At 49.3% G+C, this 24,283-nt stretch overlaps 1 protein-coding gene across 1 annotated transcript; it reads left to right on the top strand.

Annotated features, from left to right (window-relative positions):
* Positions 1-15,774: 15,774 nt before the first annotated feature.
* LOC120381740 (zinc finger protein 79-like) lies at positions 15,775-16,548 on the top strand (the record flags this gene model as incomplete). Its single annotated transcript, XM_039499854.1, has 1 exon — positions 15,775-16,548. A coding segment is annotated over one exon (774 nt), but the record flags the coding sequence as incomplete, so codon positions are not given.
* Between the last annotated feature and the right edge of the window lie 7,735 nt (positions 16,549-24,283).

Genomic DNA, 24,283 nt, shown 5'->3' on the forward strand with positions numbered 1-24,283 from the left:
GGCAGCCAGGGATAATTAGTGGGTTATGGGAATTAGAAGATGAAAATTCACTAAGAACAATGATATTTGTGTGTTTATTATTAAATCCCCAAACGCCCACCAATCCCCGTCCTCCTTCCGATGAGCTATAAATATCTAAGGGAGTCATCTACTGATCCTGCAGTCAGTTCCTGCCCTTCCCCACTTTCTAAAACAGCACTTTTAAGAACAGGGCAGGGAAACATGTAAATACTTTGAACCAAATTCCAGAAGCTGCTGAGCATGGAGAAGTTAAAATGCAACCAAGGTTCCGTCTCTCCAAGGACCTGGCCCCTAGTGCAAAATAACAAACACTCCCCAAAAATCTGAAATGGCCACTTCATAGCTGATAAAATGTTATTAATCTGTTCACTTCTGGGAATTACCACTAAGAGAAACAACCCAGTGACAGTGATATCCTTAGGAAAAGATCTCATGTGTCTTTGGATCATACCGATTTGTAATCTGGAACGATATACACTAAAATGCCTAATTCGTAGCCCTACGGCAATTGCCTGGTGTCACTACAGGGCAGAATTAAGGTTGGTGCCTTAGTTGTGAATTCCCATCCCCTAGCATATTGCAATTGCTGTTAAGTGGGTTTGACAAAATTCATTGTGTCTATTTCTTTCTTTTAATTTCAACAGATAGAGATATTTATTTTTAAGCCCTTTTTTCAATGTTTACAATTTCAGTGTTCAGAGCTGTGGGAAGTTATGGGGGTCATCAGACAATTATTTAATAACAGTAACTGTTGAGAGTCCAAAAGCCAAATCATATAACTGTTCAAAGAGAAATTGTCTGTCACACCTAAAATATACAGTGTAAATATCCTTAAATCAAACTCCACTTTCTCTAGAAGCATTTCTGTATATTACCTATATAAATATTTTTTCATTTGTGTGTGTACAGTGAAATTAACATTTACTGCAATTTATTCATAAAAATCCAATCCTTTCAAGCATAATTTTAAGTAATGAAGTACTTGAATTCTTTCGCTTCCTAGACTGGAATGTTTCACTTCAGGATAATTACACCCTCTCTGTGATGTATTTCACTCTCAGTACTGTAACCCCCTCGTGATGTAGCTCCTGTCTAGGAGCTCTGCTGAAGCCAGTGGCATTATGATCAGGTGACACACTGACACAAGAGCAGAGACACATGGGGGAGGGTGGAGGATGAGGCAACATGGAGGCTACCAGAGTTGAACGTGGCCGTTAGAGCAAACGCTCTCTCAGCCTCTCCTCTCTCCCATCTCCCAGAGTCAGTAATTCTGAGAAATCGTTCCCTGAAATATAAATAGCCCCAGTATGAGAGACAGTGATTAACGCAGGTACCTTAGGGGCTGCAGCGCCAGCCCCCTGCCTGGATGAGGAGGGTGAAGAATTGCAGTAGAAATGGGTTAGGCTGGGAGAGGGCACAGCTGATATGGGACTGGGAGCTGAGTTGACCAAGAGGCCAGAACTCATGGGGGGTTTGGGAGAAGAAGTCAACAGGACGGGGTAGAGGCACTTCAGTGTATTTTCCCCATTAACCATTCTGCCATGTATTTAATTTAGAAACTTTTCATTCCCATCTAAACACCTTGGAGCTAAGCTGGGTTGATACATTTCCACTTACAGTGGTACAGTTGTAATTAGGTGCTTAATCAGATGCTCATGCAGCACAAAGCAGTCAATAATGGGTGTGCTTCCATTCATTAACTTGACTGTGTGCTGTGCATCGCTTTGAAAAAAAGATGCTGTGAGGGAGTGTCAAAATTTTAGGCAGTAAGAAATGGTAAGTAGGTGTCAGTTCATTTCTCATGCGTTTCTCTCCTAATTTTAATGTCAGTTTTGAATCAGTATTAATACCATGTTGTTTTAACAGCAGTAGGGTCCATTTGTATAATTGTTTGCAAGATTTCATTGGATATTGTGACCCAGCCGTCTTCACCTTTTATTTTCAGATTCCTAAATACACCCCAGCGCACCTCTCCTGACAGACTGCAGGCCCTGGCCGGTGACATGTTCCTTAGAGAGCAAACACCTGACGATCCCTTTCGCCCTCAAACGTGCATCTGGCCCTTTGACGTTGCTTTATCCGCCCCACCAGAAAACGCTGTAGGGAACCCGGTCATTACAGCCGACCGTCACTAGGTACCGTTCTACCAGCTCTGGGCCAACATTCAAATGGTTCTGTTTGTTTATCTTTCATTCAGCTTTGCAATTCTTAGATCCCATTTAAAAACTGGAAGTGAAATAACTGAAGCAAGTTACGAAGAGAACGGCACCTGGCATAGGTGGGGGTAAAACAATAACTGGAAAGAACTGACTATGCACAAAGGAACATCGCAAACTATCAGAGCCCCAGACCCCCGTCCAACTGAACCCACCCCAGCCAGGCATATCAAGCTGGGTCCCTGAAAAATCGCCCAGCCCGTCTGGCAGTGAACGCTGCGTGTTCTAGGCAGAGCTACGGTGTGTGCGTCTGCTCTGCTGACATGCTGCTTTGGTACGGAACGTGCCACGGCCACAGGGAGCAGAGACATGGACTCCTACAAAACACAATCCCAGATACACCTCCAATGCCGCATCCCTCCAACTCCCCCCACTGTCTGCCATCCCCTCCCCCACCTCCACATGGCCATTCTCAGCCTACTGCTAACAGTTCCTCCCAGCCTTCAGCACTATAAATAAATAAAACATGGTGTTACAAAAGGTAGATTGTGCCACAGAAACCTGATCTGGATGTCAGTGAGGCTTTTGATACAGTTCCACATGGGAAACTATTCATTAAATTGGAGACGATGGGGATTAATATGAGAACTGAAAGGTCAAGAAAGAATTGGTTAAAGGGCAGTCTACAAGGGGCTCATATTGAACGGTGAGTTGTCAGGCTGGAGGGAGTTACTAGTGCAGTTCCTCGGATCAGTCTTGGGACCAATCTTACTCAACACTTTTATTAGTGATCTTGGCACAAGAAGTGGGAGTGGGACACAGAGCCGGGAGGGATTGCCAATATGGAGGAGGACAGGAAAATCATACAAGAAAATCAGCATGTCCTTGAAAGCTGGAGTAATAGAAATGGGATGAAAATCAATAGTGCACAAATTCTAGTTGTTAGTCTCCAAATGCATAATTTTGCAATAAGCTGGGGATTTATCAATTGGAAGTGACAGAGGAGGAGAAAGACCTGGGTGTATTGGTTGATCACAGGATAATTATGAGCTGCCAATGTGATGCAGCCGTGAAATAGGTTAATGCAGTCCTAGGATACATCAGGTGAGGTATTTCCAGCAGACACATGAAAGGGTTAGTGCTGTTATACAAGGCACCGATGAGACCTCATCTGAAATACACCTCTACCTTCTGCCCTTAAAGTCTGTGAGTCTATAAGCTGTGCCTTGCGTTGCACAGACACTGATGGAGATCAGGGCCCCATCGTGCAGCACATGGCAGAGAACCTGACTGAGATCAGCAGCCCCATTCTGCTGGGCACGGCACAGACAGAGCGGGACAGTCCTTGCCCCAAAGAGATCACGATCCAAGTAGACAACAGTGAGGAGGAAAACAGAGAGGGGCTGTGACTTCCCCCAGGTCACCAAGCAGGTCAGGGACAGAGCCAGGAACAGACCCGGTAATGCCAGAGCCCGTCACCCGCAGCTTGGAAAGGTCCCCAGACCCCATTGTATTAGGCTTCAGGAAGAGGTGGTTTGTCCATGGATGCACAGGCTGTCTTGGCAGGGCAGCTCAGCGGCAGTCCCTGCACACAGCTGGGGGGTGTCCCCTGGGTCAGGAGAAGTCAGTGTCCAGCCCTGTGGGGCTGTGCTCCTGGCTCATACCTCCAGCACTCACTGCTGCCCCTCCCTTACCAGCTGCACTGTTCAGCCAGCCCCAGGACTCAGGGAGGTCACTGCCCCCCATCCTCTGCAAGCTTTCAAACAGGGACATGGTGCACTAGTGCCAATCAGAGTGCACTAGTGTAAATTCTGTCTGTACTAAGGGTTTGCACAAGTGCCTAAAACACCAGGGTGGCAGAGACCTTCAGTGCTCAAAACAGCAGTACGGTGGCACTAGAACTGGGATCTATTTCTAGCTCGGTCACAGACAGCCTGGGTGACCTTGGACACGTCAATGTTTCTCCTCCCAACTTTAGTCTCTTTACCCAGCCTGCCCACTCACCGGGGTCTCCTCTCTTTCCAGAGCTGCTCACCACTACAATCTGTGTGGGTGTCCCCAGAGCTAAGGCAGGTCAGCTCTGGAATAGTCTTACAAGGGGAGCTGGGGAGTCTCTGTCCCTGGAAGTTTTTAAGAACAAGGAGGACAAAGCTCTGTCAGAGATAATCTACATATACTTGGTCCTGCCTCGGCAGAGAGAGCTGGACTTGATGACATCTTGAGGTCCTATCTAGCCCTACATGTCTAGGATGCTATGCAATATATACGTATAAAACAACATACAGAATAAAACGACAACATGATGTCAGGCCATTCAAAAAACAACAACAATAAAACAAAAACCTACATTGCACAGCATAAAATGACACAATACTAAGGAGAAGAAAGCAACACAATGCAAACTAACACACCTTAGGACAAAAGTACACAATGCAAAATAGGTCAACTCAAATCAACACAACACAGACACCAAACACGCTGAGGCAAAACAATGCACCATAAAACTATGCAACACAACATGGGGCAATCACAGTTCCAAATGGCACCATGCAAAACAGCTCAACGTAGAACAGGACACAGCACAAAAGAGAATTATTTCAGTGTAGGCCTGGAAGGGATCTTGAGAGGTCGTCTACTCCAGCCCCCTATGCTGAGGCAGAACCAAGTGTTAGGATATAGATATTCAGGCCTGTCTGCAAAGGCCTGTACTTTAAGAATGTAGGTGTATTCTTATCACTTAGCTAGTTATAAAGGTATAAAAGAAGGAATCAAAGATCACTGTCTGTGGAATGGCCTTCTCTTACTGCGACAGGCTAAGGCCTTCAGCCAAGATGTAGTTAGGCAGCCATACGCTGGGAAGTGTCTGGTCACATCCTCACATTCCAAACTAGTCACATTGAAATAAGGTGCTATTGGGCTATTAGGAATACAATCCTGCCCTGATATTTCTATCACCTCCAGAGAAAGAGAAGAGCCTAGAAGATGTAAAAGGAAACCTGGTTTGATAGCGTCCTGTCTGGCAAGAACTCACTTATCAGTAGACACAGCTGGAAAACCCTTATGTCTGTATAAATGTAGTTGTGAAATCCTCACTTCTGTATTGTTTTGTATGTTTATTTGTATGGTCTCTGTCTGGTTCTGTGATTGTTTCTGTCTGCTGTACAATTAATTTTGTTGGGTGTAAACCAATGAAGGTGGTGGAATATACAGTAATTGGTTAAATAACCATGTTACAATATGTTAGGATTGGATAGTTAAATTTCAGTAAAATGACTGGTTAAGAAATAGCTAAGCAAAACTCAGGTTTTACTATATAGTCTGCAGTCAATCAGGAAGTAAAGGGTGGGGATGGGAACAGGGACTGGGGGAATTGGGATCATGTTTTGCTAAAGGGGGGAATGGGAACAGGGACAGGGTGTCAGAGCTGGGAAGGGGGACACTAAGGAAGGATACTGGAATCGTGCTTGCTGGAACTTCACCCCAATGAACATCGAATTGTTTGCGCCTTTGGACTACAGGTAATGCTGCTCTCTGTTCATGCGAGAAGGACCAGGGAAGTGAGAGGGTGAAGGAATAATCCCCCTAACATCAAGTTCCCCTAGACATTCCCACACTGGTGTATCTCTAACCTGGTCTTAAAAACCTCCAATGAAGGAAATTCCACAGCCTCCCTTGGAAGTCAATTCAATGCAAACACAGACCAAAAGAACGCTGTACACACACACAAGCTGGGCTTGGGGTTAAGGGGAGAGGCAAGAACTGAAACAATCTGGGTTAAGTTCCCAGTTTTGCCCCAAATTCTCCATGAAAACTTGAGCAAATTACTTCAGCTCTCTGAGCTTCAGTTTCCCCATCTGTAAAATGGAGAGTCGCCTCCCACCATTGGCCTATTTAGCCTTTGAGCTTTTTGTGGCAAGGCCTCTGTCCCTGTGGGCATGTCCACACTGCAGTCAGACACCGGCGGCTGGCCCGTGCCACTGACTTGGGCTCACACGGCTCAGGCTGTGGGGCTGTTTAATTGTGGTGTCCATGTTCCGGCTGGGGCTGCAGCCCAAGCTCTGGCACCCTCCCACCTCACAGGGTCCTACAGCCTGGCTCCAGCCCGAGCCCAGACATCTACACTGCAATTAAACAGCCCCCTCGTCTGAGCCCGTGAGCCTGAGTCACCTGGCATGGGCCAGCTGGGGGGTTTTAATGGCAGGGTAAAGATACCCTTGGTGTCTGTGCAGCACCTGTCACAATGGGGACCCTGATCTTGGTCAGTGTCTGTGCAGAGCCCTCCACAACAGGGGGCCTGATCTCAGTCGGGGGCTCTGCAACTCCCAGCATTACAGGATCCCGGATTTTATTTAGGGCCGCTGCAGCAACTGGCAAAATGTGGGAGCAGGATCTCTGTCAGGGTCTGTGCAGTGCCCAGTACAGTGGTGGGGCGGGATCTGTTACTGCGCCAAAGCTGCTGCTGCCGCTACCTCCGCCTCTGCGTGAGCCGGGCCCGGGGGGGTCTGGGCGGGGGGGCCCGGCCGGGGGGGGCGGAGCTTTCTCCAGCCGGGCCCCGCCCCGGGCTCTGCTGAGGCTCCCGGTGACGGAGCCCGGGGGGCGGGGCAGGTCCCGGCTCTGCGCGGTGCCCCCATCGCTGCCCCGGGGCCGGAGCTGCTGCCGCGCTGAGGCCGGGAGGATCCTTCCCGCAGCGAGTCTGAGCCGCCCCCCCCCCCCGGCGCTGCTGTGCCCGGGACCGGGGGCGTGAAGCGGGTCCCCCCGCCTGGTGCCCCCTTCCCCGCACGGGCGGAGCGGGGCAGCCGCGAGAGACCCGGGGCAGGCGGTGACCCGGCTCCCAGCCCGGGGCAGGGCGCTAGGGAAGGGGAGGGGAATTAGAGGGGGCAGGTTCCCAGATCTCTGCCCCCGCACACTCACTGCAGCGTCCTGCCCAGGGTCACTTCCCTGTGACCGAGGTGAGGAGCAGAGAGGAAGAACCAGCCCCGGACTCTCCTGTTCCCCTGCGGCAGGAGTGCGCTGCCCTGGGGGCAGGGTCAGGGGGACCCCCCCAAGGGGCTCCGTTGGGGCTGGTCTGGTCCAGGATTTGATTCACACCCTGTTGCTGGGAGGGCTTCAAAATGTCTTGGTTTGTTACTGCTGCTGGGGGGAGCACAAGGGGGAAAGGAGGGGCCAGGGGCCAGGTCTGTGCTGCACTGTGGGGACTGAGCATGTTCCCAGCCTGGCAGAATCTACAATCTCTGTCTGCAGGGAAAGGGCCTGGGGGAATCGTGATGTGAAATGAACTGAAGCCTGTTCTGAAACCTCCACAACTGCCCTTCTCGCCCTGCCAGGCTGCAGAATGACGCCCACCTCTCGCTCCAGCTCGTCCCAGCCTCCCATGGGACAGGAGAAATGGCTGCAGTGGAGCCACCTCAGGTAGGGGTTATTGGGGGGTTGCTGGTGGGTTCCTGCTGGAGGGGGAGGGGCAGGAAATACTGAAGAGGTGGCAACTTCTGGGGAGTTAGGTCTGGGTGAGGATAGGGAGTGGGGACAGAGTGTGACACACCTGCTGGGACTTGTCCTAGGACCAATCCTATTCAATTTATTCATAAATGATCTGGAGAAAGGGGTAAACAGTGAGGTGGCAAAGTTTGCAGATGATACTAAACTGCTCAAGAAAGTTAAGACCAAAGCAGATTGTGAAGAACTTCAAAAAGATCTCACAAAACTAAGTGATTGGGCAACAAAATGGCAAATGAAATTTAATGTGGATAAATGTAAAGTAATACACATGGGAAAAAATAACCCCAACTATACATACAACATGATGGGGGCTAATTTAGCTACAACGAGTCAGGAAAAAGATCTTGGAGTCATCGTGGATAGTTCTCTGAAGACGTCCACGCAGTGTGCAGAGGCGGTCAAAAAAGCAAACAGGATGTTAGGAATCATTAAAAAGGGGATAGAAAATAAGACTGAGAATATATTATTGCCCTTATATAAATCCATGGTACGCCCACATCTCGAATACTGTATACAGATGTGGTCTCCTCATCTCAAAAAAGATATTCTAGCACTAGAAAGGTTCATAAAAAGTCAACTAAAATGATTTTGGGTTTGGAGAGGGTCCCATATGAGGAAAGATTAAAGAGGCTAGGACTCTTCATCTTGGAAAAGAGAAGACTAAGGAGGGATATGATAGAGGTATATAAAATTATGAGTGATGTTGAGAAAGTGGATAAGGAAAAGTTATTTACTTATTCCCATAATACAAGAACTAGGGGTCACCAAATGAAATTAATAGGCAGCAGGTTTAAAACAAATAAAAGCAAGTTCTTCTTCATGCAGCGCACAGTCAACTTGTGGAACTCCTTACCTGAGGAGGTTGTGAAGGCTAGGACTATAACAATGTTTAAAGGGGACTGGATAAATTCATGGTGGCTAAGTCCATAAATGGCTATTAGCCAGGATGGGTAAGAATGGTGTCCCTAGCCTCTGTTTGTCAGAGGATGGAGATGGATGGCAGGAGAGAGATCACTTGATCATTGCCTGTTAGGTTCACTCCTCTGGGGCACCTGGCATTGGCCACTGTCGGTAGACAGATACTGGGCTAGATGGACCTTTGGTCTGATCCGACGGCCGTTCTTATGTTAACATGGGCCTAGATCCTCAGAAGAAACACTTGGGTGTTGGGGGAGAAAATTCCCTAATTTGTGAAACAGGAAACAGACAAAGCAACTCCCTGGGCGGGGCTGGGAAAGCTGACCAGGTTTCCAGTGCTGACCCCTCAGCCTGCTAGCCAGAGGCTGGTGTGACATGGAAAGGGGCACCCAGCAGGGAGGTGTAGGGAAGATGTCCCGGCCCCTCACATCCAGCTGCTGGCAGTGGGGAGGGTGTTGGGTTCCCTGCCATGGGGCTGTGCCTGGACCCTACTGGGGGCTCCATCTCCTGTATCAGCCTCTGGCTAGTAGGTCTGTGGTGGATCTGCTGGGAGAGACAAGGGGCTCTCACTTCGTCCCCTCACCCAGATGTCTCCTGGCTGCTCTCAGCAGTGTGGGGATAGGACTCTGCTGACTCTCTCAGAGCTTCCATTTGATTGGCTCCTTTCCTCCCTGAATAGTGGGGCTGTAAGTGGAGCAGCAGTTACCGAGTGGTGGACTCTTGCTCTTTCAGGGGCCGGTGACCTTCGAGGAGGTGGCTGTGCATTTCACCAGGAAACAGGGGGCTCTGCTGGACCCCACTCAGAGAGCCCTCTACTGGGATGTCATGCAGGAGAACTGTGAGAATGTGACCTCGCTGGGTAAGGGTTCCTGTCCCCTCGGTTTTTAGAAGGAGAAATGCAGAGTTAAGGTTCATGCCCTTCCCCCAATGCCACCTCTGCTCTGCCCTGTTTCAGCATCACCCTGACATGCCAGAGACACCCACACTAGCCCTCTCCTCCCCTGTTACAGAGCGCTCTGGGAACAGAGCAGTACAGCAGAATGTCTAACATGTTCTTCTCTTTGCTAAGATAATATTTGGGTTCAACTCCATCATGGCAAACAGAAGCTTCCTCCCCCTGGCCTGCTCTCCAGTACTGAACCTCCTGCACCCAGGCCATCTGAGACTTGCACAGTGTTACTACCCCCTTGCCCTCAACCTGAGTTTTCCTTTTGAGTCACTGCCTTCACTTACCCCTCACTAAGCCCCACAGATCACTCGAACATACGCCCCCAGGGTGCTGACAACCCCCATGGCAAGAACACGCCCTTGGACACCTTTGCTGACCAAGCCTACAACACTCAGCATGGAAATGAGGCAGAATTGCCCCCCAAGTTTCACATGCACCTCTCTGCATAGCACAGGCACAGCTCTGCCCAGCTGCTCCAACCCATCCCTCCATCAGCCAGTCACAGCTACAGCTGGCCCAGTGCACACAGCTGGAGGCATGCGGATAAATGCTGCGATTCCCACCTGTGAGCACAGCACAGACAATGTCTTTGTCTTAGTCTTTCCTCGGGTCGATTATAGGTTCATAGATTTTAAGGCCAGATGTGACTATTAGGTCGTCTACTCTGACGTCCTTCATACCACAGACCATAGAATTCATCCCGTTACTGCTGCATTGAGCTGAATACCTGAGTCCCTGTGGTAGTTGGTTAACCTTTGCACGGCCCACACAGAACCATTCTCACTGGTTCTGGCCAGCTACAGGGTTAAGGGTTGGGGGAAAGTTTACATTAACTTTTCATTTCCTGGTCTGCAGAGGTTTAATTTTACTCACCGTCCATATGGTGCAAGGCAGGAGACAGCACTGGGCAACCTTAACGCTGCATTAATGTAGCTTATGAGCATTTAGTTTCCTGTTTTAAAAAATGGGTGCTTTTGCCGCTATAGCTGTGTCTGTAATTGAGCTTTGGCCAGCAGAGCCATGTTGGATGGTGTGCGTGTGTGCGCATGCGTGTGGGCACTTTTTCACAGCTTTAAACAATAGAGCTGGACGGGCAAAGCTTTTAAGAGCTACCTAAGACCTACCTAACTAGTTCTTCGACAGACACCTGACACGCCCCCTTTGGGTGAACGAATATGCGTGTACCTGGTCTGTGGGATCCCAGTAAAACATTAGGCACCCTGTGCCCTCTACCGGGTGGCATCAAGAGGTCCATGATGAGTCACATCCTTCTCCTCCTCCAGTCGCTGCATTAGAGTGTCTTTAGAATGAGCCGGCTGACCCCCGTTCCAGCCTTCTGTTTGGGTTCCACGGGGCTCTGTCCTTGGGCCTTTTCTTTTCTTCCTCTGCACCTTATTTCTGGGGAATCTCATCCGCACACACACATTCAACTACCATCTCTGTGCTCCTAACTCCCAGTTCTGCCTCTTTGCTCCTGGCCTGTCTCCTTCTGTCGCAACTGAAATCTCTGCCCTTCTCTCTCTCTCATCTCCTTGCTGATGTCCAGCCATCAGCTAAAGATCAACAGCTGAAGCAAAGCTCTTAATATTCCCCCAAGCCCTCCCCCCACCTTCTTTCTCTACCGCCGCAGACAGCACCATTGTGCTGCCTGTCACTCAGGCCCATAACTGTGCACACGGAGCTCCCTCTGGGGCCTCCTATCCAGGCTGTGCCTACACCTGGCATTTTCTCTTTGCGTAACATCCTTAACAATTGGCCTTTCATATCCATCCGCACAGCTAGAGCTCTTAGTCATCCTCTCCTGTCTCAGTTACTCCAACATCCTTTTCTCTGACCTCACCTTGCGCATCTCCATTCAGAAGGGAAAAGCGCCCTCCTGGTCCTCGAACATGACTTATGAGGGAAGGTTGAAAGAACTGGGCATGTTTAATTTTGAGAAAAGAGTGAGTGAGGAACTGAGAACAGTCTTCAAATATGTCAAGAGTGGTTATAAGAGAGCAGTGATTAATTGTTCGTCACGTCCACTGAAGGTAGGAGGAGAAGTAATTGGCTTGATCTGCTGCAAGGGAGGTTGAGGGTGGGTAACACCAAAACCTTTCCAACGATAAGGATAGGGAAGTGCTGGAATGGATTACAAAGAGAGGTTGTGGAATTCTTGTCCCAGGAGGGTTTTAAGAACAGGTCAGACAAACTTCTGGCATATTTACACCTGATCCTGCCGCAGGGCGATGGGAATGGAGTAGATGACTTCTTGAGGTCCCTTCCAGCCTATATTAGAAGATTTTAGGATTCATTGCCTTAGCCCTTCGCTTTGATCACGTCTCCTGGTGGAGAATTCGGACCTCTTTTGTGGATCGGCTGCAGGTACAAATTTTGTTCCTAGAGCCCTGAAAATCTGCAGATCTCCATGGACCATTTTTGCGGATCGCAGATCGGATGCGGATATAAATTTTGTATCCATGCAGGGCTCTACCTGTCTTACTTCTGTCTATACCTACAACTTAAATCTATTTCGTACACAGTGACTACATCTGAAATAACATATGAGATCACCATAACAATGATCAATGAATGATAAAACGAACTAATTGGCTCCATGAACCACAGAGACTCTTCCTTTTCCATCCCCACCTGCAAGAGCCGCCGTCTCTCTTCTCTGCATGTTCTTTGGATCTTCGAATTTGTCCCTCCTGAAGTCACATGGCCTGATTCTTATTTTTCACATTCTCCTTTGGCAGAAGAATTGGTCTGTGGCTCTTGAACTACACCATCTAATTTGCCAGCTTTCTCCACACACAGTGTTTTTTATGCTCCCTCCCTTTATACCTGACTCGCTAGGTTCCCTAATGCCGCAGGATGTGCTTTCCTGACATCTAATGCTGCTGAGATCCTGCCTTCAGTGATATCCCTGCCCTTCCTGGTCCTTACTCCACTGAACCCCCCAAGCCCACGCTTCCTGTTCCCAGCTTCCCCTGGACTCTCTCTTTGGCTCTGGACCTGTCTGTCAGCAAGAAGCAGTGCCAGGGACACTTGCCCTCTGTCTGGAGTCTTCACTTTCTGGGAAATGCAGTTCCAGTCTCTGTTTTTTAGGAGCCTCTTTGATAATGAGTGTCTGGCTGTGTGTGTTCCCAGCAAAGATGGGGATAGTTAAATCCCTCCTAAGCAGAGTGTTCTGCACCTTTGAGTACCTGGGGAGCTGGCCCTGCGATTTTATTGTTTAAAATGGACTGGGGTTAAACTAATAGAATGTTTTTTATGATAATAGATGGCCTATGAATTCCCCTGATCTCCTTTGTTTTCTTTCCCTTGAGCAGGGTTTCCAGTTTCCCAACCCTCTGTGATCTTCCAGCTGGAAGGAGGGGAAGAGCCGTGGGTCCTGGATCTCCCTGGTTCAGTGGAAAGCGAGATCCTGGGAAGTCCCTGCACAGGTGAGGAACCATCAAACCAACCCAAGAACTGTAAGTGCCTGAGAGAACCCGCTGGGATTCCCCACACAGACCCTGTGAGCTCAGGACAGTCCCCAGCAGATCTCACTCCTGGCTTCCTACAGATGATGATTGACACCTCGGCTGGAGCTCCCTCCCTTCCTACTGAGTGTTTGGATGGGATGTGGGCAGGGCCGGCCTTGGGGAAATGGCACCTGGGGCGAACTTGCATTTTGGTGCCCCTGGCTCCCATGGGCTCCCTAGGCAACCCACGTTCCCCTCCCCCCAACCTCTGCACTGTGTCCCTTTGCCCCAAATGCCTGCTCCCCCCCCTGCACCCCTAATCTCTACACCCATTCATTCCTAACCTCTGCCCCCCTCGTGCACCACAACACCGGCCCTCTCCTGAGCCCCTAACCCCAGCCCTGTGCCCCTTCACCCCAGCCCTTGCACTCCACTCCTGTGCCACAATCATTAATGATCTGGAGGATGGCGTGGACTGCACTCTCAGCAAGTTTGCAGATGACACTAAACTGGGAAGAGTGGTAGATATGCTGGAGGGTAGGGATAGGATACAGAGGGACCTAGACAAATTAGAGGATTGGGCCAAAAGAAACCTGATGAGGTTCAACAAGGACAAGTGCAGAGTCCAGCACTTAGGGCAGAAGAATCCCATGCACTGTTACAGACTAGGGACCGAATGGCTAGGAAGCAGTTCTGCAGAAAAGGACCTAGGGGTTACAGTGGATGAGAAGCTGGCTGAGTCAACAGTGTGCCCTTGTTGCCAAGAAGGCTAACGGCATTTTGGGCTGTATAAATAGAGGCATTGCCAGCGGATCGAGAGACGTGATCGTTCCCCTCTATTCAACATTGGTGAGGCCTCATCTGGAGTACTGTGTCCAGTTTTGGGCCCCACACTACAAGAAGGATGTGGAAAAATTGGAAAGAGTCCCGCAGAGGCCAACAAAAATGATTAGGGGCCTGGAGCACATGACTTATGAGGAGAGGCTGAGGGAACTGGGATTGTTTAGTCTGCAGAAGAGAAGACTGAGGGGGGATTTGATCACTGCTTTCAACTGCTGAAGGAGCGTTCCAAAGAGGATGGATCTAGACTGTTCTCAGTGGTAGCAGATGACAGAACAAGGAGTAATGACCTCAAGTTGCCGTGGGGTAGGACTAGGTTGGATACTAGGAAAAACTATTTCACTAGGAGGGTGGTGAAGCACTGGAATGGGTTCCCTAGGGAGGTGGAGTCTCCTTCCTTAGAGGTTTTTAAGGTCAGGCTTGACAAAGCCCTGGCTGGGGATGATTTAGTTGGGAATTGGTCCTACTTTGAGCAGGAGGGTGGACTAGATACATCCTGAGGTCCCTTCCAACCCTGATATTTTATGGTTCTATGCACCCCTTCACTGCTACGCCCTGCACCACTCTCCTGTCCCTCAACCCCTGCACTGTGCCCCCTTTGCCTCTAACCCCGGCATCCTCCTCCTGCACCCAAGTGGGGAACCTGACCAAGATGCACAAAGCAGCTGGCATTGCTGCTCGCTCCCCCACTGGACTGCTGCTGCCCCGCCCCACACAGTCCTGTGGGGCTGGGAGAGGGGAGCAAGGAGCGATGTCAGGGCTTCCTGCACCCAGGTCACTTTCCCTGCAGGCTGTGTAAGGGGAGGGCAGGAGATCAGCTGCTCCTGATGTCTCAGCACAGCCCAGGTGGGGAAGTGACCTGGATGCAGGGAGCCCTGGTGTGTGTGTGTGAAGGTAGTATGTGCCTGAGTGAGTGAGCACGCTGTCTCTTTAAGAAAGTTCTCAGAGTCAGGAGCCTGAACTAGGCTTGTTCAGACACAAGCAGCTGCCGGCAGCTCTGGCCCCAGAGAGGCAGCAGCACACGCAGATTCCCCCTGTCCCGTCACCCTGGCTCAGTGGAAATCGGGTACCTGGGTTGGGGGGAGGGGATCACCCCCCCATCAATCAGCACCTCCCCCCTGCAGAGCAGTCAGGAGGATGCTCCCAGTCGGGGGTGGACGGGGCGACTCCGGGGGTGAACCGGGGGTGGGGGGACAGGAACAGCAGCAGCTGCACACGTGGAGCAGGGCGGAGACGGGCCCCTCTGCTCCGGAGCAGTCACCTGACTCTGACGGCTGGTCGTCCAATTTCCCCCTGCAGCTCAGGTCTATCCCACTCCCCCACGCAGCTGCTTATCTGCCTCCCTGTGCCGCGTTCATCAGCCCAGCGAGCCTCTCGGCAGCAGGTCAGGTGGGAATCCAAACCCTGCGCCCGGCACCCCCTTGGGTGGGGCACCCGTACGGCCCCCCCTAAAGGCCGGTCCTGGGTGGGGAGCAGAATTGATCCCCTCCACTGTCCCCTGTGGGGAAGAGTTAGGGGGAGTTCAGTCCCTGATTTTTATTTTCTGTCTCTCCAGCACTTACTTGGGTTTGTTCTCTGCCTTTCCATCCCCAGTTCTGAGATTTCTCCTCTCTTCTAGCAGGTGATGGGGTGGTGAGGGAGAGCGAGGAGCAGAATCCTCACCAGGAAGATGCTGAGCTCGCCGGGCGCATGGGGAATTACTGCGAAGAGCCAAAGGAGCGTGTCCAGCCCCCATGAGCAGGGAAAAGCTGGTGAAAGTTACCCCAGACCAGAGAGAGAGCAGGGAAACCACTCAGAGGAGAGAGTGGATGAACCCATGGATTGTCAGGGAACTCACAGGGACCTCAAGGAAACTATGTCCCAGGAGAAAATCCTCACGGAAAAGCGAGAGACTACGTGTAGTGAGTGTGGGAAAAACTTCCACTACCGCTCAGCCCTTATTCGACATGAGATAATACATACGAAAGAGAGACCCTACAAATGCTGTGAGTGTGGGAAAAGCTTCAATCGTACCTCAGCCCTTAGTAGGCATCAGCGAATACACAGAGGAGAAAGACCTTATGAATGCAGTGAGTGCGGGAAAAGCTTCACTCAGAGATATACCCTTAACTCTCATCAGAGAATCCACACAGAAGAGCGACCCTACAAATGCTGCAAGTGCGGGAAAAGCTTCACTCAGAGATCAGCCCTTATCTCTCATCAGACAACGCACACGGGAGAGCGACCCTACGAATGTTGCGAGTGTGGAAAAAGCTTCTATCGGAGCTCAAACCTTACTATGCATCAGAGGATCCACACAGGAGAGAGACCCTATGCATGCAGTGAGTGCGGGAAAAGTTTCAGTCACTTCTCCTCCCTTATCTCTCACCAGAGAGTCCACACGGGAGAGAAACCCTATGAATGTTGCGAGTGTGGAAAAAGCTTCTCTCGGAGCTCAAACCTTACTATGCATCAGAGGATCCACACAGGAGAGAGACCCTATGAATGCAGTGAGTGCGGGAAAAGTTTCACTCACCTCTTCTCTCTCATCTCTCACCAGAGAGTCCACACAGGAGAGAAACCCTATGAATGCAGTGAGTGCGGGAAAAGCTTCTCTCGGAGCGCAACCCTTGTTACACATTACAGAGTCCACACCGGAGAGAGACCATATGAATGCTGCGAGTGTGGGAAAAGCTTCACTCATAGTTCAGGCCTTTCTAAACATCAGAGAATCCGTAAAGGAGATAAACTTCATAAAAACCTTCTCTAGAGCTGTCAGAAGATTTTTTCTTTAATTCTTTTGACAGTTCCCAGGCAGTGAGTGTTAACGCTGTTTGCATCTTTTGCACACTGTAGTTCCTCAGCTCCCACACATGAGTTGCCCAATTTTGGAGCTCGCCCGTCTTTGGGGTGGATCCTGTGGTCCTTTGTATCAACTCCATTGTCCTGCGAGTCATGGGAGTGTGTGTCCTTTCTACCAGGAATGTCATCACCCCAGGTGGGGGAGATGGGGGGTGTCTTCAACCAGCTACATTGAGATAAAATCTACGTGGGTCTCATCACTGTGGTTGCCATGGAGTTAGCTAGCTTGAGTTCACTTTCCTGATGTAATAAGACAGCTATTCTTGCAGTAAAGACATGGGCTATGGATAGTCAGTGGGGTTATCTAGCACATTTCCTCCTGATCTGACCTAATCACTGTCACCTTTCCTTGTCTAAACAAACCTGGAGATTCACATTTGTACTCCTCCTCCCAGTGCAAAGTTATTGTTAGAGACGTCAAGTTCCTCTTTGAGGACAGATTGTCTCATTCCCAGTTGTTCTCACATTACCCTGGGTTGTGCAGAACAGCAGTTATTTTGTTGACTTTTTTCTCATTTAAAATATATTTAAATATGAAGAAGAGCTGGAGCAGTGTCAGGGAAATAAGGGTCATTTTAGGCTCTGTGACACTGGAAGGAGATGGGGCGACTCAGACATTCCATCCTTCCCCATCACCCCAGAACTGTTACCTTGTGCCTGAGCCATGCACAGTTCACCCCTTCGTATTCCTTCGCTTCCCAACGTGTCTGGTGGGGTCATGTTCTTGGCTGTCCATGCTTGGGAATGGTGCTTGTACACGTCTTTGATCCTAAATCAGAGTCAGTCTGGCAGGAGATGAAAGTGTCAGACTTGGAAGGGGATTTCAAATGGATCCCAAGCACTGTTCAAATCCCCTTTTCCCTCAATGGCAAAGCTGCTTCTGGGAAGGTCGGCTGTTTTTTCTCCCGTTATGAAGGTGCTAAAACTCCTGTAAATAACACTAATGAGAGACGTATCAGAGGGGTAGCCGTGTTAGTCTGGATCTGTAAAAGCAGCAAAGAATCCTGTGGCACCTTATAGACTATCAGACTTTTGGAGCATGAGCTTTCGTGGGTGAATACCCACTTCGTCGGATGCATGAGAAAGCGCTGGGTGAAGCAGGTTTCAGTGGATCATGGGAGAATCTCTCATCCTGATTCTGAGACATCAGATGTAACCTAGTCTGGAATTTCACTTTTAAATTAAAATGAAAGTGTCTTCTACCTCTCTGTGATATGGGTTTTCTATCTTTCATGAAGGCTCCTTGGTCATATAACTGCATGTTAGTTTTGTTTGACAGAATGCAGCTCAGATTTTTTGGGAAATTTCAGACAAATTACCATTTTTTTACTTCAGGTTTGTTTTTCCCCCTATTCCTGCATGATGACATGAAGAAAATTCAAATGCAGTTCAGTCAACAGGAGAGAATACTCCAAGCTGTTGGACATATTATCAAAGAAACAGTCGTATGTTTAAATCTCCACTCTGAAAAGGTGAACAGCAGCAGACCCCAAATGGGTGCAACTGACCGAAGTAAGTGCACAGGGTAGTTCAGTTGTTTAGGTCAATATTGTCTCAGATGATCTAGGGATAGAATTCCACAGCAAGTGATTCAGAACTAGGAAAACGCCCAGGTATTTGGTTCCCAAGGTATTTGTGACCCAGTCCCTACAGGAGGTTACTCCTGAAGAGATCTCCTAGCTAATCCCAACATTTGGGAAATGCTGTCTGTGATGAGGTGCATCCACCCTGACCTGGCACTGCTAGGGTTAACTGCGCCATGTGGGCTGAAGAGGCCACACCCCCTCACCCTCTCTGGGCATGTGCCGACTGGAGACGGAATATAAACGGGAGCAGCTCAGCCTGGGCGGACTGGGAACAAACCTATGTTGTTGGCACAGGGTGTCGGGGGGGGGGGGGAGAGCCCAGGGCTGGGGTGGCAGGGGCTGTGGGGGTGGGGCCAAGCCCAGGGCTCAGCAGGCTCCTCTGGCGGGGGACCCCAGGGCTGAGGGTGGGGGCAGCCAACATTTTTTTTGCTTGGAACGGCAAAAAACCTAGAGCCGACCCTGCCTCCACGCACCGTGAGGTAGGTATGAGCAGATCATTATTATCCCTACTCGAAAGAGGGAGAAGCTAAGGCTGAGAAAGGAGAATTGACTTGTCTTAGGTCACACACCCAGCCAGTGGCGGAGTTGGGAATAGAACCCAAGAGCCCTGATTTTCAAACTTACCATCGGATCTTGAATTTCAGACAGTGAATGACCTGAATAAAGTGCTCTGATGAGCTCCAGACCAACAACAGTGATAGTAATTATTCAGCAAGTATTTGAGCAGTTCATGATTCTCTCTAACGTTGCAGTTCTCCTCAGAGACCATTAATGCAGAGAAGCAGCAAAATTCATCAAACATAGAACTGGTTCTGACTTATTTCATTGCTCTTAAAAGAGAACAACAAGGACCTGAGTCTCGTCCCTGTCAATAACCCCCTGCTCAGCCAATCAGGGATAGAGACTGAGGACGGGAGGCTGAGGGTTCTCACCAGAGAGCCCAAAGAATGGCCCAGGTCATAGGTGGGGATCACTGCCCGAGCACTATTTCAGCCCCATATTTTTGGGTGGACCTCCCACAGTGGGAGCTGCAGAGCACTCCCCCGCAACACACACACACACACACACACCCTCCTGGTGTTGGGAGGGGAACAGGTAAAAGGACAAAGGAAGCAAGAGAAAAAGAGGAGGGAGGAAGATGGGAGGCAAAAAGAACAAACCCTAATGTCCCCAGTGATTCTAAGGGACAAAATCCCAGGTGCAGAATAAAGTTCTGCCTCCTTAAGCTCGTGTCTTCCATGCCTAGAATTCAACTGTCACCAGATGGATCAGACTGAACAGGTTTCAAACCTCCAGGAGGCTCTTACCTTCTAAACAGGGACGGCTGTTTTCTAGTAAAATCACTAAAAGGGAAGGAGAAAACTCAAGAGGTTCCTCCTGGCGCTCACGTCCGTGAACCCGAATACTCTCTCAGTCCTCAAAGAGAGACCTGGAGAAGGAGACTTGCTGAAGCAAAGCCACAGGGGTCTCTGAGGTTTCCCTGGCCCCTCGCCCCTGGCTGATGTCAGCATCTCTCTGTGAGGTCACCACCTCCCCACCACCTCTGACCAATAGTCTGAGGTCCTGCAAAAGGCCTTTGTGATGTCACTGCCACACCCCTCCCTTGCTGTGCCAATGTCCTGCCCCTGCCTAGGCACTTTGCAGGTTTGAGCTACTCCTGTGGATCACCCCACTCAAGGAGCGTTCGTTCTAGGCAGCAAGCTGGCTAGACAGGGAAACATCAGACACTGCTCCCAATGCTACACTCAGTTTTTCAGAAATGAGTCGACTTTATGGCCAGAAGAGACCATTAGAGCATCTAATCTGACCCTCTGCATATCACAGGCCTCCTGTAGGACACAATAGCTACTTTTGAGGCAAACACATTCCAGAAAGGCATCTAGTCTTCATTAAATGACATCAGGAGATGGAGAATCCACCACTTTCCTTGGTAGCTTGTTCTTGTGGTGAATCATCCTCGCTGTTTGAATTTTTGTGCCTTAGTTGTAATATGAATTTGTGTTTCTTCACCTTCCAGCCATTGGGTCTTCTTATGCCTTTCTTTGCTAGATTAAAGAGCCCTTAAATACCCAATCTTTTCTCTCCATTAAGGCATTTCAATTAAGTCACCTTTCAATCTTCTTTTGATAAGCTAATCAGGTTGAGCTCTTTCAATAGCTCACTAGAAGGTATTTTTTCCAGTCCTCAGAACATTAGGTGGCTCTTTGCTGCCCCAGCTCCAATTTCACAACATCTTTTTCAAATGAGGACACCAAAACTGGAGGCAGTATTCCAGTATCAGACTCACAGATGCTGTGTCACCTCCTGTGATGTTATTGACATAATCTGTAACTGTATAGATGACCATTGTGACCACTGTTCTATATTTGCAGCCAATATTACAGGGAAGTGGTCGTGTAAGGGGTCTATGGAGAGGTTCTGATTGGCTGAATATAATGATGCTTTTTCTAGATGTGTATCATTTTTTTGTAGTTGACATTATGAATATTGGCTCTATGCTGCCTGTATTTCAAACTTGTGCTCTGCTTCAGGGAATGATACCTTTGTTTAATTGATGAAAACATAAACTAGACACTTAGAGGATTGGAACTGATTTCAGCTGATGGACAGGTTTGCTAGGTTTTTATGCATTTGGACAGCAAAATGTTGAGTGTTCACATTCATTTCAAGCATCCTCGTATGGTGGAGCTCCTAAACATAATGGAGAATGAAAATGTTTTTCTTTTCTTTAAGAGGGCACCTGGGTTTGAACAAAAGACCACTTGATCTGCAATCAAACACTTTACCACTGAGCTATACCCCCATTACAACAGGAGTATGGAATCGTGATCTCCAGGACTTTGAAGGACAGACCCTGCTTCATCGAGCTCCTTTGCCATTCCCAGACCACAGGTGGTTTTAAAAATGGGGTTTGATTAAACTTCTTAAATGTGGTAAACACCACAGCTTGCACACCCACTGATATAGCTTCTCCCCATGACAGAGCTGCCACCTCCTGGGGAAGTGGATTGACTACACCAACAGGAAAACTCTCCCCCCTCAGCGTGGAGCAGTGGTTCTCAAGCTGTGGGTCAGGACTGCAAAGTGGGTCGTGACCCTGTTTTAATGGGGTCACCAGGGCTGGCATTAGACTTGTTGGGTCCTGGGGCTGAAGCCAAAAGTCTGAGCCCCCCTCACCCAGGGCTGAATCCCTCAGGCTTTGGTTTTGTCCTCCCCGCACTGGGGCTCAGTCTTTGGCACTCCCCCCACCCCGAGTGGAGGGGCTTGGTCCCTCTTTCCAGGGCTACGAATTAAGTTATTTTGGCAGAAGGAGGTTGCAGTGAAAGGACATTTGAGAAACCCTGGCATAGAGCATCTCCATTACTGAGCTGCAGCAGCATAGACTCACTGTTTGAAATATTGACTTGGCCTTAGCCTCTGAATATGTCTAGGCTTGGCTCCCTATGGCACTGTTGTGATCAGACCCTGAAAGTACAGCCATGGAGACACCACTCACCAGCCTTGCCTAGCTGGCAAGGATCAGACCTTCACAGAAAGACACCCATGGTTTTCTAGCCCAGCTACCTAAGGCCTCAGCCACAACCACTTAACACAGGGGCCTTTCTACACTCTGGTTCTGTTCTCACTGAAGGGTCATTTCCAATTGTTCACTCAGACCAGCTTCCCCAGCACACTCACTGCTGTGCAGCTCTGTACGTGTGGCCATGGCTGAACAGCAAGAATTCCTGCCCATTTCCCTACTGGCTGGAGCATGATTAGAGTGTGTTTGTGGTTAATGATGTTGCTGTAGATTGTTCATTCCCTGCCTTGGCAATTCAGACAGTCCCTTTTCCCGTTGTATCGCCAGCACCTCTGAGAGTCCAATAACAGAGGCAGGTTTTCTCTGGGCACTGAGATTTTTGAGGGTGTTGGTGGCTCCTTTCTTTCCTCACCCTGGAGAAACTCAGCTTTTTATTCCATCCTTGATGACTCATGGAATAACAACAGCAGCATGAAGAGGAGAGTGAATATCTAACTACCAGGGGGGAAGGTGGACGCATTCCCTTTGTCTGGCCATTGCCATTGCAGGAGAGAAGGTTTCAGTGGAATCGAATGCCCTGGCTCAGACAACAGACACAGGGAGGTTTTGCTGTTCATAGATCTGTGCAAAGGAAATTGTGCCTCTGTGTGAAAATGAGGAGGGATATGAAATGCCCACGTGGTGGTGCCTAAGGCAAAAGGGAACCCTAGAGGATTAGAATAGGATAAGTTCTCAAGCAACATGTTTCTTACTTTGCCCATCTGTTAGTTTTGATGATTATCGATGGAAAGATTTTGCCATTGGGTTCTGCGTTTACACAGAAATTGACATTTACCAACAAATACGTAATTCTTCCAAGCCTGCCTAGTCTGCTGGTGGTGAGTTTTGAGGGACACACTCACTCTTCCCACCCCCCATGCCAGGCCTGTGCTCTCCAGAAAGTCAACTTCCCACAGAGCTGGGATCCTTCCCTCATCTCCCCCCAGACCACTGCCCCACCCCCACTTCTGGGGTCCCCTTCCAACACTGTCCAACTCCCCTGCTGGCAGGATCCCTTCCCATTCCTTTCATCTCCTGCCTCCCGTCTGAGCAAAAGCTCTGCATTGTTCCCACAATGGGAATTGAACCCAGGCCGCTTGGGTGAAAACCAGGAAGCCAGATCATGAGACCATATGGGACTTGTATAGTCAATAGCATGTTTACACATTCACACCCAATAATTCAAAGTAGCCATTCAAAAAAACTTCAAAAACAGACTTCAAAGAGAAATTGCAGAGTTACAATTGATTTGCAAACTTAACACCATTAATTTGAGCTTGAATAAGGACTGGGAGTAGCTGGCTCATGACAAAAGCAATTTTCCCTCTCTTGGTATTGACACCTTCCCATCAATTATGGGGAGAGGACCACATCCACCCTGACTGAATTAGCCTTCAACACTGGTTCTCCCCTTGTACGGTAACTCCCGTCACTTCATGTTCCAATCTATATTTATGCCTCTATCTGCAATTTTCACTCCATGCATCTGAAGAAGTGGGCTTTTTACCCACGAACGCTTATGCCCAAATAAATCTGTTAGTCCTTAAGGTGCCACCGGACTCCTCATTGCTTTTAATTCTAAGCTGATCTTAACCCTTTCAGTACCCTTACAAACTCAGATGCTTCTCACCACAGGCTGGCTGGGGGCTTTTCAGCCAGGCTCTCCCCTTTCATCAGCGCTTCAGTTGCTTGGTGTGGGGGTGTCTGTAGACGCAGGTGGCAGAGAGAGATAAAGCCTGGCGAATATCTCTCCTTTTATCATGTCCTTTCTTCCCTCATGGCTTTGCCCCCCTCCCCCCTTCAGAGTCAGGTGAGCATCACTGCATCTCTCCAAGCAAGTCTGTGCAATTCCCCTGGGGTGCCCTCATGCAGGTGAGTCATTGCATTGTAGCTCCCTTGCTGGACAATGGCTGTCGATGGGTTGTTTGACACCCTGTCCGGGTGTTGGTTACTTTCCTTGCTGGTGCCACTGGGGAGCTAATATTTGGCTGACTCCCCCACCTTACAGCACAGTGACAACCACACTGCACAATTCTCATGACTTCATATGCATGCATGGTATACATCTATGGGTAGAGAAATTACTTTCAGCCGATCATATCCTTTCCCTGATACCTTACAAGTCATGCTCTATATGTAAGATCACGATGATATGAAAATGAGGATTATGGGGGTTACAGCCGCTCCCACAAAGGTATAGAATGTCACACTGAGATTCTATGTTCATTTGTTCTGTAACTGCATTACAGAGATCCAATGACTGACCAATGGCATTTCCAAGTGCTAAAATAGCAAGCGATGTCAGTCTCTCATTAGCCATCAGCGACTGAAGATGTGGTTTAATGAGCCGGAGCTTCAAGGTGAGGGTGGCTCTGTCCACTGCCTTCCGTTGCACTGCTGGGCCCCAAGTCCCTGGTGGCCAATATGTGACGCTGGGAGAAGAGAGTGGGGTGGCAAGTGGCGGCAGG

This window comes from Mauremys reevesii, linkage group 14, assembly GCF_016161935.1.
Source record: "Mauremys reevesii isolate NIE-2019 linkage group 14, ASM1616193v1, whole genome shotgun sequence".
Taxonomy (NCBI): domain Eukaryota; kingdom Metazoa; phylum Chordata; order Testudines; family Geoemydidae; genus Mauremys; species Mauremys reevesii.